This window comes from Ammospiza nelsoni, chromosome 19 (assembly GCF_027579445.1).
Source record: "Ammospiza nelsoni isolate bAmmNel1 chromosome 19, bAmmNel1.pri, whole genome shotgun sequence".
Taxonomy (NCBI): Eukaryota; Metazoa; Chordata; class Aves; order Passeriformes; family Passerellidae; genus Ammospiza; species Ammospiza nelsoni.
The window spans coordinates 3,295,351-3,309,981 of NC_080651.1; the positions used below are offsets into that span (position 1 = coordinate 3,295,351).

The 14,631-nt window shown below is 36.4% G+C and overlaps 1 protein-coding gene across 1 annotated transcript in view; it reads right to left on the minus strand.

Moving 5' to 3' along the window:
* STXBP4 (syntaxin binding protein 4) overlaps positions 1-14,631 on the minus strand; it is a 66,616-nt gene that overhangs the window by 33,417 nt on the left and 18,568 nt on the right. The window contains exons 12-19 of the mRNA XM_059485579.1: positions 13,379-13,461; positions 12,793-12,889; positions 11,370-11,482; positions 10,617-10,703; positions 9,479-9,544; positions 3,623-3,799; positions 1,216-1,332; positions 647-696 (exon numbers count right to left, since the gene is read on the minus strand). Of these exons, the coding sequence (XP_059341562.1) occupies positions 647-696; positions 1,216-1,332; positions 3,623-3,799; positions 9,479-9,544; positions 10,617-10,703; positions 11,370-11,482; positions 12,793-12,889; positions 13,379-13,461 (790 nt within the window). The remainder of the gene's footprint in view (positions 1-646; positions 697-1,215; positions 1,333-3,622; positions 3,800-9,478; positions 9,545-10,616; positions 10,704-11,369; positions 11,483-12,792; positions 12,890-13,378; positions 13,462-14,631) is intronic.

Here is a 14,631-nt window from a genome sequence, read left to right on the forward strand (position 1 = left end):
CTATCTAGGTATTTTGAAATATAGTTCCAGTTCACTTCACTTAAATACATTTAATTTTCTTGAGAGCTGCATTGAAAAAAAACTGCAGGAAAGAGAGGGAACAATTTTACTGTTACATAAATATTAATGAAATGCTATCTGCAATATATAGCCACAATCATGCCAATTTTCTGAAGGACCAAAGGCTGCTTAAATCTTCTTGAATATTCCCAGCAGCTTTTTAAACAAGAAAAGTAACAAAATATAAATGGATATACATTTTATCAATTTATTTATATGCTACTGCATTCATTGTGATGCAAAATCCCCTAGGAAAATCTAAAAAAAAAAATTAAAAAATTGTAACCCACTGTTAAGGTTCCTTGCATTTTAACTAATCATTAGTACATTATAATTACTTCATGGAAACATCCAGACAATCATAGCTATGTAATTACTAACTGTTTTAATTTAATTTAATTCAGAGGTTTTTAATGAAGCTGTATCCTGAAAGCCTAATTTATAATTCACACCATTTCCTCTCCTTCAATAAAATGACACTCAGAACTATACAGCAAAAGTATAGAAAAAACTAGCTACAAGGCATTTCTTTGAGACTTGGAAACAATAGTGGAGTTTTTCACTATTAATATTGCCATTTCATTACCTTAAAATTGTTGAGGAAGTAGAGTTATCTGAAAGTATTTCATGCACAACCTGTTGGTCACAGTCAAGAAGTTAACAGTTTATAAATCAACACAGTCAAAAAGTTAATACCTTATAGTTTGATCTTCTATTTGGGGGTGGGGGACTTGATTTGCAATTAAGTAGTCTAGTTTCTCCCAGCTTGAAGGGCAAAAATAAAAACCAAAATATTATAATCCCTTTAAATGAAGTAAATAAAACCATATCCCTCTTTTTGTTGTTGTTTCATTACATGCTAAAGAATTATCAACTATTAGCTTTTCTGCCTTTTTCTTCTGAGGAGTTTCATAGAAATTCAGAGAGTTTAGGTGGAGAAAATTATCTGATCAATTTCATTTGTCCAGTACAGCAAAACCCAAAGATTATGTAAACTACCAGATGGATGTGCACACTTACACATCATCTATATTTGTAGGAACGAAAGGATTTCTGCAAACTGGTTTATAGCTATTTTACTACACTCATTCCTCACAAACATCAACAAAACCCTTTTCCAAGTAAGATATTGTTAAAAATGAAAGGCAGAGTTACCTCTACAAATTGTAGCAACTTTTCAGTGGCCACCTCAAAGGTCTTCCTGGCCGACTCGGATTTCCGCAGCTGGCAGTCAAGCACTGTAACCCTCTTTCTCAAGTCGTGAATGCTCTCCTGGGAAAAGTATTTTAGGGCTTTTATTCTAATAATTTTCCTCCCATGGTTCACACAGAGACATAGTGTGAACAGAGTGTTTGGAATGTTTAACACGCTGTTTTCTACATTTCTGTAAAACATAAAACTGGAATGTCTGAGCAGCTGGCGAATCAGCTCCAAACAGCAACAGATTTTGGCAAATGATAGAAAGGTAAATTAAAATTCGAAGAGAACAACAGGAATAGGGCTGAAAATTAAGAGAGTTTGAACTGACTGATAAATGGATCAAAAATACCAGCCTAATGGTGACAGTAGCTCAGGAGGGTGCATAAACAGCCAGAACAAACTCAGTCCCCTAGCTTGCATCCACACATCCATCCGCCAACACAGTAATTATGGCACATCCTGGAGGAAATTACCCCCTAGGATGTCTCTGCATGCACTTGTATAACCTATTGATCAGTGTTATGCATCCCTCCCTCCTTCAGTGCAGAAGATGTGAGCCCTGTTAGGTCCAGCTCTGGAGGCTCTGGGTTTCATTAGAGTTCCTGGCACTGTTCCTGTGACAGGACCGTGAGTAAAGTCCTCACGTGGACCTGGGCATGTTCTGCTCAGCACAGCTGTCTGCTGGACACAAGATCTAGAAAGATCTCTCCAAAATACAGAAAAAGCACTGTAGTTAAAAATAAACTTTTTCATCACACTGCCGGTGATCATTCTGAAAGCCCACAACCTACTCTAAAACCCCTACAAAATAATCACCAAACCCCACTTACTAACTTCACTGGAAGCAAATAATTTGTACAAAGATGCAGAATCATCATCCCCCCTGAATGTCTAAGAATTTATTGATTCAAACACCTTTTTTTGATAATTTCACTGTAAACTCTGGAGAAGAAGCTGGTGAAAGAACTCACTCTTTCCCACTAAAAAAGTGAGAGGGACCAATCTGATTTTTATTTATGCCTCAACATATGTTATATTCCATTTAGTGGATGTGTTTTAGCAGGAGATTTACTCATGCATTAAAGAAAAAAAACCAGGTGTGACCCTGCCTAAAACTTGGCTCCTGTAACTGACTCCCCTTTTACAGCAGGGTGGGGACAAAAGGCTATAAAATGGAGTTGGGACCTACTTAATACTGCTTCTTTTGGATAAGAAATGCAGAGATTGGAATCTCCACACAGATATTGTAGTACTCAGTCAGAATTTCAGGAACTCAAGCTAGAATCTCTGGAACAAACCTCCAGGAAAGCAACCCACACTGTATGAATTTCTTAAAATTTGGCAATTTATAGAAGTCCTAGAAAACAAACAGTTTTCTAGAGTCTAGATGCAAGAACACCTGACATAAAAGATGGAGCATCTCACCCAGATGTTCAGAAAAAACATCCAGGGTGTGATTTACCTCATCACTCACACTCAGATAATTGGAATTCCTCCTGGGAGCCACAGGGATTTCCTAAGCTGTTCTCTGCAAGCTTGTTTACCCCAGAGCTTGACTTTACCTTCTAATGTCTTGAAATATTAAATTAATTCTCAGGATGAAACAAGACAACATTTCAGTAGGTTTTCTTCACCAGGTCATATGCACATTCATTTTTCATGAGAAAAGCAAGGTAACCTCACAAATGCCAACCTGCTTGCACTTGTTAAAACTGTGTCAAAAACACAGGTCAGGAGTTATGAAAAAATTTTTTGAAGTGCATCAAGTATTTTATTTCTTAGCCTGTTCTGAAATGCCTTGCTGGAGATGAAGTAGTGAAGTAGACTTAAAATATGAGGTTCAAATAATTTTTTTTTTTTTTGCAGGATTAGTAGCATTCAAATTATTACCTTGATTACATCTAAATTTACTTTGGAACAGGACTCAAATGATTACCTTGATTACATCTAAATTTACTTTGGAACAGGACTGGACTTTACATGGTTGTTATTTGCCTAACAGAAACATAAACCTGAAGGCCATTTTCACATGAGTACAAAAGCATAAAAATATATGCAAGGTGTACTCTTTAAAGACAATACATCTGCAGCTCAGAAACTATTCCATGCTTAATGCTTGAGATGTGCCACTCTGACCTATAACCCACATATACCAGGAGCTCCCGTTTTTCCAGCCCAAAGATGTCTGGATAAAGGAAGCCTTGTACACTTCACATTACCCTCTCCAATCCACATCATCCCAGTTATTGAATAATACAAGACAAACAGTGACCTACTTTAGAAAAGCAGATGAAAAGAAAATGAAAACCAGATACATGACAACAGCAAGGAAACCATGGTAACTCTGACAGGCTTTGCTTACTTTATTTTGGCCAGAATGCTCAGTGAGCTGAGCCTTCAGCTCTCCAATTTCAGCCTCCAAGAGGCGAATCACCTCCTCATAGTCCAGCTCCATGCCCCGGGCCTGCCTCTGAGCAGCCTCTGCAAGGTGAATTCTGCTGCGCAGGGCTCGCGTCTCCTCCACAGCTGCCTTGGCTTCCTGCAGATTATATAATTCAGAGGAGAAGTTACAACTCCAGCTACCAAAAAAAAAAAAAAAAAAAAAAAAAAGAGCAGATTTAGCTCACAACAACTGCAGTTGGCATCAGGGCTGCCTGTTAGTGGTCGTGGTTAGAGGGTTTGATGGCTAATTTTTAACATTGTGATGTGCAAATGAAAAGCAGCTATGTACAGCGACATAATTTTCCTAATAAATTAAATTACAAGTTCTATAATTACTGAAAATCTACTTGAATGAAAAGTTTTCTTGAAATGCACCAGATGCTGTTGATCTGCCCCATTGCTTTCACACCAAAAATTACCTTAATGAGATGTTACTTCATTTTATTTTTATTGCTTAAATTCACACTCTAGTCACAGCATACACATCATGTGGATGGACTTTTAATGCAAGTAATTCAGTCCACACTCTTTTCAGAATCAGTGCTTTTTTTCAAAATCTATTTTTCTACCTCTTTCCTGGTCCTATTATGTTCCTAATATCCTGGATTATCACAGAAGAGTGATAGATAAAACTTACATATAAATAATGTACAGAAAATCAGAAACCGTTAGCGTTTAATTCAGCTAACGTAATCCCTAAATGTTGCAAAATCTCCTTTCAAGAAAGATATTGCTCAGTTCATTTTAGGACTGAATATTAATTGAAATTAACTGATTAGTAAATTAGAAAGCCAAACTAAAGGTCTGTACAATGGAGTTTGTTTACACTCATCTAGGAATAAAACAAACAAACTGCTCACCAAAATGTACAGGCTCACTGGCACCAAAATCACTGAACCATCTTTTCCGTCAGCTATTAATTAATCTGTAGGAAAAGTCACTTTATATCAATTTTCTGAATAATTAAAGTTATCAGATTTGAATACCTGAATTCACAGAGCTAGAAGTTTTTTTGTAGAAGTTGCTCAGTTAATGATACTTAGGTGAATATTCTATTCCTGGTCTACCTATTACATTTTATAATTATAATTATATCCTGGTTGGGAACGGAACTAGAGGGAAAACAGGGGGGTGTTTCTCCTCCCATAGAAGAGAAACACACCATGACTCTTTTCCATGGGGAGGAAATAACCTTCCAGAAACTAGGTTTGAAACTGCTGTTTCCAAAAAACCTAGATGACCAGATCTTCCTGTTTTGTGGAAGCAATTGCAAATAAAAGTTGTCGTAAAAGAAACGTCTAGAGAGGTCAGTTAAACTTTAAAATGCAGATTTAATTATTTCCTAACATAGAAGCATTTGTCCTGTACAATCAATATCCTTCAAGTTAGGTTTTCCTATATTTTGTGATAATGTTCTTTCTGTAAAATGCTCTACCAATCTCAGCTTCATATGACTTTTAACCTCTACACTGTTATTCTTAATAGACAATATATTCTGGGCCACAAATCAGTTAATCTCAGTGACATAAAACCAGTACATCATCTTCTCATCTTTGCAATATAATATAATACCAATTTGGACAATGGCCAGGGACATCCTGGACTCTCAGAAAATAGAGCAGTGGAAGTAACCACACATGCAGAACAGCAACACCATTAGTGCACACAGGTGACATTGGTGTTGCATAATTTAGAGGTTTCTGTTACAGGGCAGAAGCACTAAGAGATCCATTTAAGTGACCTTTAATTTGACAGCAAGTAGAATGATTTTCTTTTTTCCTTTGGAAGCATTTGGGTGAACTACACAAGGACCAGCTGCACCTGGAAGCACAGACTCATCCCAAGCTGAGATGTGTGTGTTTTTCCTCAAAGTTGTGTGTTTACAGCACTGAGAGCAGTGTGAGTGAGGGTCATTACTGCTCACACTCCCTGAAAGCACAGCAATCACCCCACCCCTCCTGCAAGCTGCTCCTGGCACTCCTTTTTCCTAGAAACAATTCAGGGAACACAGGGACTTCTAAGAAGTTACCAACCTACAGAAGTGGAAATCAAATTACTGCCTTTGGGGTGGGCACTTTCTTGCCAATGTAAGAAAAAAAATGAATCAACAGCAAGAAGAGCTGGGCCCTGCTGCTACAGAGGATGAGTTGGGAGCCTTCAGCAGCAGAGGCATCCTTGGGAAACAGGCTGGAGGTGGGAAAAAGATTCTTGGAGACAAAAGTGAAAAGATGCTCTGACGTTAAGTTTGACTAATATAAATGAACACAGAGTCCTTGAGAAAGGGTGGCATCTTAAAAACCCACACTCAGGAATTATTTAAATAAACTGACATGAGAAAAGTGAGGAGAAAATTGCTATTGTGAAAAGGGAGGTCTTCATTTTGAAAGAAGACATCCTTGAGATAAAGGTTTAATCTCTTATAATCCAGAATTGCCTTTACTCCTCCATTGTTTTTTCGGAACCCCAGATGTTGAATATTAATTTCTCTGTAATAGCAGACTAAGTATGACCAGATTTCAACAGTGAAAGACCTAAAGGAATAATTAAGGAACAATGGCTTCTTACATTACAATGAAACAATTACACACGCTACAACTGAATTAGTAAAATTGTCTGACACACCAGAGCTGTTTGCTGGAGCAGAGGGGCACAAAGGGAAATTACTGCATTGGGTTTTTCCATTCTCCATTTACTGGAATTGGCACTGTGGGCACACAGTGGGCTCTCTCACCTGGCAGGTAAGGGGGCCCCACCAGTGAAGAACTGATGGGTAATACCCACTTCAGCAACATGAGCTCTTGTCCCACTCAAATGTATGATAAAGTGTCCAAAGCCAGGCTGGACAGGGCTTGGAGCAAGCTGGGATAGTGGAGGGTGTTCCTCTCCATGGCAGGGGGTGGAATGAGATGAGATTTAAGGTCCTTTCCAACCCGAACCAATCCAGGATTCTAAGGCACAACAGATAGGGGATCTGCAGCTGCTAATATTTCATTTATATAAACACCTCATGGGACCCATTGTCCTGATCTGGTATGAAGCCACTACAGCCAATAAGGAGCTAACAGCTGGAGGAGAGAAGCTGAATCCTTAAAAAAGCAATTTTAAGGTACAGGTTTCTTCCTAAGCCAGGTTCTATTTCTTCTTTGGATAGATTCAAGTGTAAGAAGGTTTTATCCAAGTTTTATTCCAGCCACAACAAACACCTAAACTAAGATATTCTTTTAAACTCTGTGAAAATTGTAGTTACAAACCAATCATGCTTGTTGATTAATTCTACAAAAATTGTATATTGAAATCATCCTTTACAAGACGTTTGAATATCTTTACTATGTATTAAAATAAAAAACCTAATGAAATAAACCAAACACTTCTTTCAGGCAGGGTAAAATAGATTAGATACTGCTTCCAAAACAGCAGTCATTCAAAGCCCCTATTTTTCCCCTCAGAGAAAACAACCACAGATAGCAAATCTCAGCACTATGAACCAAGTCCAGGAGTTTGGGATGCCACAAACAATTTCTTATCTTCACAACCTCTCCCATTTCCTATGTTCAGCTGAGTGCTCCAGCTGACAGAAAGTGCCCAGAAAAAGCTGTGCTACAGAAGGGATCATTCAGGCTGAAATACCCCAGGACTCTCAGGCAGCACAGGATCCAGCCCAACTCCTCCAGGAAGACACAAGACACCATTACAGATTTCACTTTCGTGCTCCTGGCAAGACTTCAGGTACTCAGAAATGCCTTTCTGTGTTTTGTGCCAATCCCAGCTTACATATGATTTCAAGGAAGCCCCAAAGATATAGTGCTACATCACAACTTCAAAGCAAAAACAGATCAATTAATGGATTTTAATTGTCTCACATCAATATTAGAAAATAATTACTACCTCACTGCAAGTTTAGCAGCATTTCTAATTTTAAGAGTTTATTCATGCTGTTCATTACTGAGTCAAGCACTGTTTAATGAATTGGTACTAACAAAGCATGTTCATTAACCAGAATATTTGTACCCCTGTCTTAATTAATCTGTAATCTCTGCAATTAACAATTAGTAGAAAAGAGAAATACCACAAAATATACCTCAATATATGATTGGTAACCTAAATCCTCATTTAAAACGTTGTTTTTTCAGGAAAGCAGTCATTTAAAAGAATGTTTAAATTATGCTAAAGTCAGAAGACCTTAAGGACAGCCTTAAATTGGGTTTTTTGTTTATTTTGGTTGTTTGTTACTTTTAATCAGGCCATTAGGGTTCAATAATGTACTCATTAACTCCTTTCACTAACCAGCTCAAGCAGGAATGCACATCATAAGTTAAATGGCAACTTGTACTATAAGTAGCCTATTTTTAAAAAACTTATCCGTGTGAATCTCAGTGCCAATATTGTTTTTAAACAACAGAAATATATATAATAATAAATATAATGCACTTGAACGTGCACCAAATATAAACAGGAGAAAAGGCCCATTTAAAGCCCACTTTTATCTCTTAAAATAGATCATACAATGCTATAATTATATATAATTTAGTATTTCTCTTTCACTTCACTACATGGAACCCTTTCAATGCCTACAACAAAATCAGTATTTATCCCTGGGAGGTTTGCAGGGCAAAACTGAATCTCACCACAGCACGACAGTACCTGAGAAAAATAAAAGCGGGAGGACCTCGAGTGGTGGCAAATGGGCACTGCTGAAATTAAAACATCTTAAAGCAGCCCTGTCCAAGGCTGCCTTCCCAGGAAAAGCAGGTTTGTACTGGGGATTGTACTCTGCACCAGCTTTAGCCTGGACTAATAACACTGAACAAGTGTTCTGGTCTGGAACAACACAGTCAGCCCATTAGAGATGGGAATTCAAGAGCATTACTGGAACAATCTTCCAAGTAAATTATATCCAGGAGATAACCCAATTTATTTCCCACAGTGTACAGAAGGAAACAACACAATATTAATGGAAAAAGCTTCCAAGCAAGCTCTTGTATATTCAAGGAATAAAGGTAATAATGAAGGTGTTCAACGAATCTTAGGAGCAAGATATAAAACTAATCTTAATAGAGGGGATTTTCAAAACTTTATATTGCATTTTTACATGACATGTGACATGAGAAACCCACAAAGAACAGGTGCAGCAGTGCAGGAGGGAAGGAAAGCAGCCAGCTCATTAGAAGGAAAAGCTGACAGGGTGTTCAGGAGGAAGAGGGAACAGGAAATTTCCTTGGGTTTGAATCCAGGCTATAAATTACATGGGATTTACATTTAATTGGGAATTTCCTTTAAGAGACACAAGGAAGCCAAACACTCTGATTTATTGGCTCATAATTATAGATAAATTTGGAGACTTTCCTCAGAAAACCCTGACTACAACTTTTTTTCCTGGTAATTTTTTCACACTTAAGACTGGTTGACATATAAAGTAGTTAATGTTAGGACTGTAAATTAGGCAACTGTTGCCTAAGAGCAGCAAAATCTCTTTAAGAACACTTAAGACTAGAAAGGTTCTACTACATAATTGTCCCACTTCATTGATCCAGCTGGTCTCAGGATTCCTATCTCAATTCAATAGCAGAGAAATCGATTACTGCTCTAAAAGGTGAAGAATCAATTCTTCACTTTTAATTAAAAGCTCTTTATAGCACAAGAACCATCTTTGTGTTGAAATCAGTGTGAAATTATACCCTATATGAGCACTAAGAGAAAAAGAAGTGCTCCTATCTCCCTTCCACAAAAAAATTTAAAAACTTTTACATGATTATAATTTTTAGAGATTTCAACATACTTGCTTGACTACTTGAAGCTGCTCTGCTAACTGCTTCTGTAAGTTCACAGATTCAGACAGTTCTTCCTATTAAAAAAAAAGAATGATAAATAAGTTTGAAAGACAAGGAGTTTTGATCCTAAAGCAATTACCTCTTTCAAAACTACAGATAACAATACTTAACTTCTATCAACAACTTTTATAAAACCAGTGATAAAAGCATCTCTAAAACATAACTTTTCTGTGAGTTCATTGAGGCTGTTTAAGTTTCTTGAGTATTTTAGTATTATTTACTGAACATTTCTGGGATGGGTGCAAAAGAGTGTAAGAAATAAGTAAATTTATTATAGATTGATGATTGTCAGTTTTCCACATCAGCAATTTAGGGACACCTGGTCAGAATTCCCTGTGTTCAATGTAAATGGGGTTTTTTCATTTCAGTACAAAGCTCTCAGAAGAAGAATCATTGTGCATAGAACAGAGAACTGACCTCTGGCCATCTCAACCCAATGTTTCTGTAATTTACAGCAAGAAATTTTTTGGACCAATGGGCAATTTTAAAAATTGTCTTTGTCCCAAGCTCAGTACTCCTGTTGAAGAACCAGAGTTATGTAAGCTGAAAACAAAACTTCCTATCTTAAGGTTTGTTAAAAAAGAAATTCAGGACCATGGGAATGTGGTAGCAACCTGGGGTATTAAGAAATCCTATTTATTGCTTTAGGACATGGGAATTTTGTAATGTCTGGGAAAAGATGTATTAATTTTGCACACAGATTAATTTATCCTCCAGTTCTGATTCCTTTCAGAAGTATCAGCACACACTCAGACTCTGCAGTTACTAGAATCATTTTTAAAAAAAATGGCCATGCAAATCAATCATTTCTATACATTCACTTCTGTGAAATGTCTGCTTAGTCTCATTTCTCTATAGACCAGATTAAAAAATGTGTTAGCATTCAGTAAACTGGCTAAAATACACTGTCTCCACAAATACATTGTAAGCAATCTTCAAACGTGACTAGGACTGTCTGCACGGCCATTTTATTTATCTGTGAAAAACTGCACATGAAATTCAAATAACCAATAAATTCCTACACACACTCAAAAAAGACCCCTAGTCTCTTGAATAATTTAAAGCAAATAAAAAAATAAGTGTTACCTTTAATTTGCTAATTTCTTTTAAAGCTTCATTTCTTTCTTTCTTAAGTTTTTCCACATCATCCTCCAAGGAATCACAGGTTACAAACTGTGTGTACACAAATATATAAGGTTGGAATGGATTGCTAACTATGTCTTCCATAATCTTTAACATCTTATATTAAAAGTTCTTGTTAATAAAAGGAGAAGAAAATATTAATTTTAGGATGATTTATAGATCTGAAAATGCTAAAAATGTTTAATAAAATTTTAAACAACTTATCTTCCAAATGAACAATTACTTTTCCTTTTAAAATGGATTAATAAAGTGTTTTTAAAAGTATCAAGAATGTGTCACTATTTCCATATTTTAAATAATAAGGCATTATATTTTAGTGTTAATATACTAAAAATGCTCTTTTTTAAAGTCACCTCTAAAATAAAATGATTTTCACTGTAGCAGTAGTTCAAATCACTGGGCCCAGTAATTGTTTCTCAATCACACAGGTTGTAGCAATCCAAATTCTATTAAGAAACCTCAGAAAATCAATGTTGTCCAGACTTACAACAACAAACCACAATTTAATTACATTAACTGCTTTCTACAAATTAGGCTGCTTAAAAAAAGCTTCACAGAAACTAGGTTATCTTAAAGAACCCCATGCTGCAAAGCTGTTTCAAACATCTGCCCAAGATTTGGAGTTATTTTACATACAATAAACTCTCCAATAATCTCCTCCCAACTGTTCAAACACTGACCAGGCACATATTTTACCTGTGAGTCCTGTAAGCTGGCAACTTCACCCGTCCCAAAGGTTTCAGATTTGTGGCCATCATCAGTTTCATCTGACTGCACAGACAACAGATTCCTTGAAACTTCAATGAAATCTAGGAAAAAAAACCAGTTCAGGTTTGGTTGTTGTAGCCTGGAAGTTCAGTTTAGTAACAGATCATTGATGCAACACAACTGCCAATATCACCACGAGCAGCCACTCTGATAAATGCAATTTTCTAAAGGAAAAAAAAGACAATCAGAGAGGTATCTTCAAAGAGAAAGTTCTGGTAAAGCTGATGAGAATAAAAATGCCAAACACATTGGAATTAAGGATCCTCAAATCAAATTGTGAAGGAGAAAAGAAAACAAAGGTGGTGTGAAGTTCACCTTCAAGGTACCTGAGAGGTTCTGCATTTGGCAGGTGTCTGTGAAAAATGAAATAAGTCTGCACACCAGGTGTACACACCTGCCCTTCCAATCCATTGACTTCACCAGAGGAGACAAGAAAAAGGAAAAATTTCCTGCTAGCTCAGAGCTCATGGTTTCCTTTTCAGACCCTTTATACCCTTGACAGAGGCTTGGTGAAATTGATGTTGACCAAGTTGAAAGTTTTAAACACAAGCAGTCTCTAATGCACAATCAACATGACTTGGATTACCCATATATTTTGGATTTAAAAATTCTGCTACACTATGACAGAAATGTGAAAATATAAAGGTCAGTTTAAACCACATAAAATCTGATAGAACACCCAGTATTTTTCTTGCTGAAGATCTTTTTGGATGTTTAAGTATAAAATACTATTTTTCACACACTAGTGTTTTTCACAGACTTTAGGGAAAGGGAAATTTCCATCAGTTTTAGCATCAGAACCATCATGTCTCACAGTTTCTGAAAAATATTTTTAAATTGTGCGTGTCATCAACCAAAATTGTTACAACCACAAGAAGCAACTCATTCTCATCCGAATTAAGTTTAGCTGGAAGAATTGTGATGGTCTCCCTGCAAACCTGTTTCTATATGCAATAGTTAAAATATTCTTGCTTCCCACATACTGAAATTAAGTGATCCATCTGTTTACTTGCCTCAAGAAGCTTCTTTAACCATCAAAACTCTCCCAAATAATTTCTGGAACTATTACAGTTCCCTATTGTCAGAACAAAATATTCAAGATTTTCTGAGCACAAAATAAAACTTTCCCAAGGCTGCTCTTAATAAAATAAATTTGTGATTTGCATTCCCATTACTTAGTTTCAAGTAGAACTTCAAGCTTATTTTTTTACAGCAAAAAAAGGTTCTTGCCTCAAATTATTATTTTATTTGCAGCAGCCCAATACTGACAAGAAATATATTAATGGTTATTATCTATAATTTTTGTATTCCTACTTTTCATTATTTTCTATGGTAATTAACAAATTAATACCTCCAAAAGACACTGTTCCTTTAGAATCTTTATGAAGTTGCTGCCTTAGGGCTTGCTGCTGTTCATCTGTGAGTTGAATCCCAAGATAATTCAGTGCCTGGAAGGAAAAACTTATTTTGGAGTGAAAAAAGAAAGGACGAAGGATAATGACTGCAGGGACATGGGGGAGTAATTAAAGACCTACACTTCAAAGAGCCTTTGTATCCTGGTACACTCTCACTGACAACACATTTATTCCAGAGCCACTCAGTGACTTTTCCTTCTAATTGAGAGATGTTCAGATATTATTTAACCTTGAATGCAGATGAGTGTAATAAGCAAACCCCTTTGTCCTTAATAACTGCTTTAAAAATCCTGAGGGAAGTTCTGATTCCCAGAAGAGTTAATCAGTAATTAGATTAACAAAAACAGTAATTTGCCCAATACATAAACTGAAATATTGGCCTGCAACATGAAAGATCCACCGAATAGATAATTCTGTGTGTCATTTATACTTTAAAGTTTGTCAGCCTAGAAATACTGTCCAGATGTTTTACCTGTATCATGAAGGGGGAAGAAGGAGAAATCAAGATTTTTAAGTATTTACCCTCTCCAGCTTTTCTGTTTTGAGATGAATACTCAGGTTCTTTCCTTGGGGCTCATAATCATCATTCTGGCTGGGGGCAATAACTAAGAGATAAAAAAAAATAAAATAATATTAATGCAGTGGTAACTATTGCTTTGAAAAAATTTGTTCTGAAGCTCTGCTCATCAAGTGGATGCCAGCTAAATACCCACCTGCCAAAAATACATGTTAATCCTTAGACTGGCTTCGTTTTTTAAAGGACATAATTGTAACCAACAAAAACTATGGGTATCAATCACTTCCACTAATTTTTTTTTTTTTTTTTTGCATAGAAAAGTGACAAGTAGGAAATGAACAGAAAATAACCAGGAACGGCTTTCAGTGATCCATCAAGCATATGGCTTCTCCTTGTGGTATTTTCTCTCAGAGATACACCGATACTCGGGAAACAGAAAGGGAAACACACTTGTGAATTCCAAGAGAGACCTCCAAGACACACCCTCAGTGTAACTGGCAACTGGCACATGGAGTGATCTAGAAAACACTGGGGAAGAGAGGGAACGACCTGCTCCCACACATGGCATGGAGCTCAGGCTGAACTCCACAGGCCCCTCGGTAATTTTTCCTGGGAAGGAACACTTTTCTAAGAACTCCTGTCCATCAGGCCATCACCCATCAGCCCCTTTCTACCCTTATAGGCAGAAACACAAGTTTAAATGGGTTTTTTGGACTATCACTTTGGATTTTAGACGCATGCAAATAAAAAAAAATATCATTGTTTGCATTCCTTATTTATAAATATAATGTAGGTCTTAATTCATCATTTCATTAGTGAATTAAAAAGATACTGAAATCAGACCAGTGTTTGACAAGAAAAGGATCTTGCAGTTTGAGATTCTCTCCAAAGGAACAGAAGGAATCACAGAGAATTCTTTTTTTTTTTTAATTTTTTTTTAGTTTCACAGCATATCTGTTTCCAAGCTCCAAGTAATTTACATTCTCTTTACATGCCAAAAGCATAAACCAAAATATCTTGAAAATCTCTGACATTAACACCTCTCACATCCTATATTAAAAGTCTGAAGGCAGTGAGCTAGAACCTTGGTGGAATTGGTTCAATTTCCCTTCAGCTCAGAATGAAAAAGCCTCGTGTGTGAGTTTGGGCAAAAACTTCTCAAAACTATGCTGATTTTTTTATAAAGTGTTAAAAACAAGAGTATCTCATCTAAGAGATGCTTTAATTTTTCAAGGTTATCTTTGAAAGTTTATCCTTG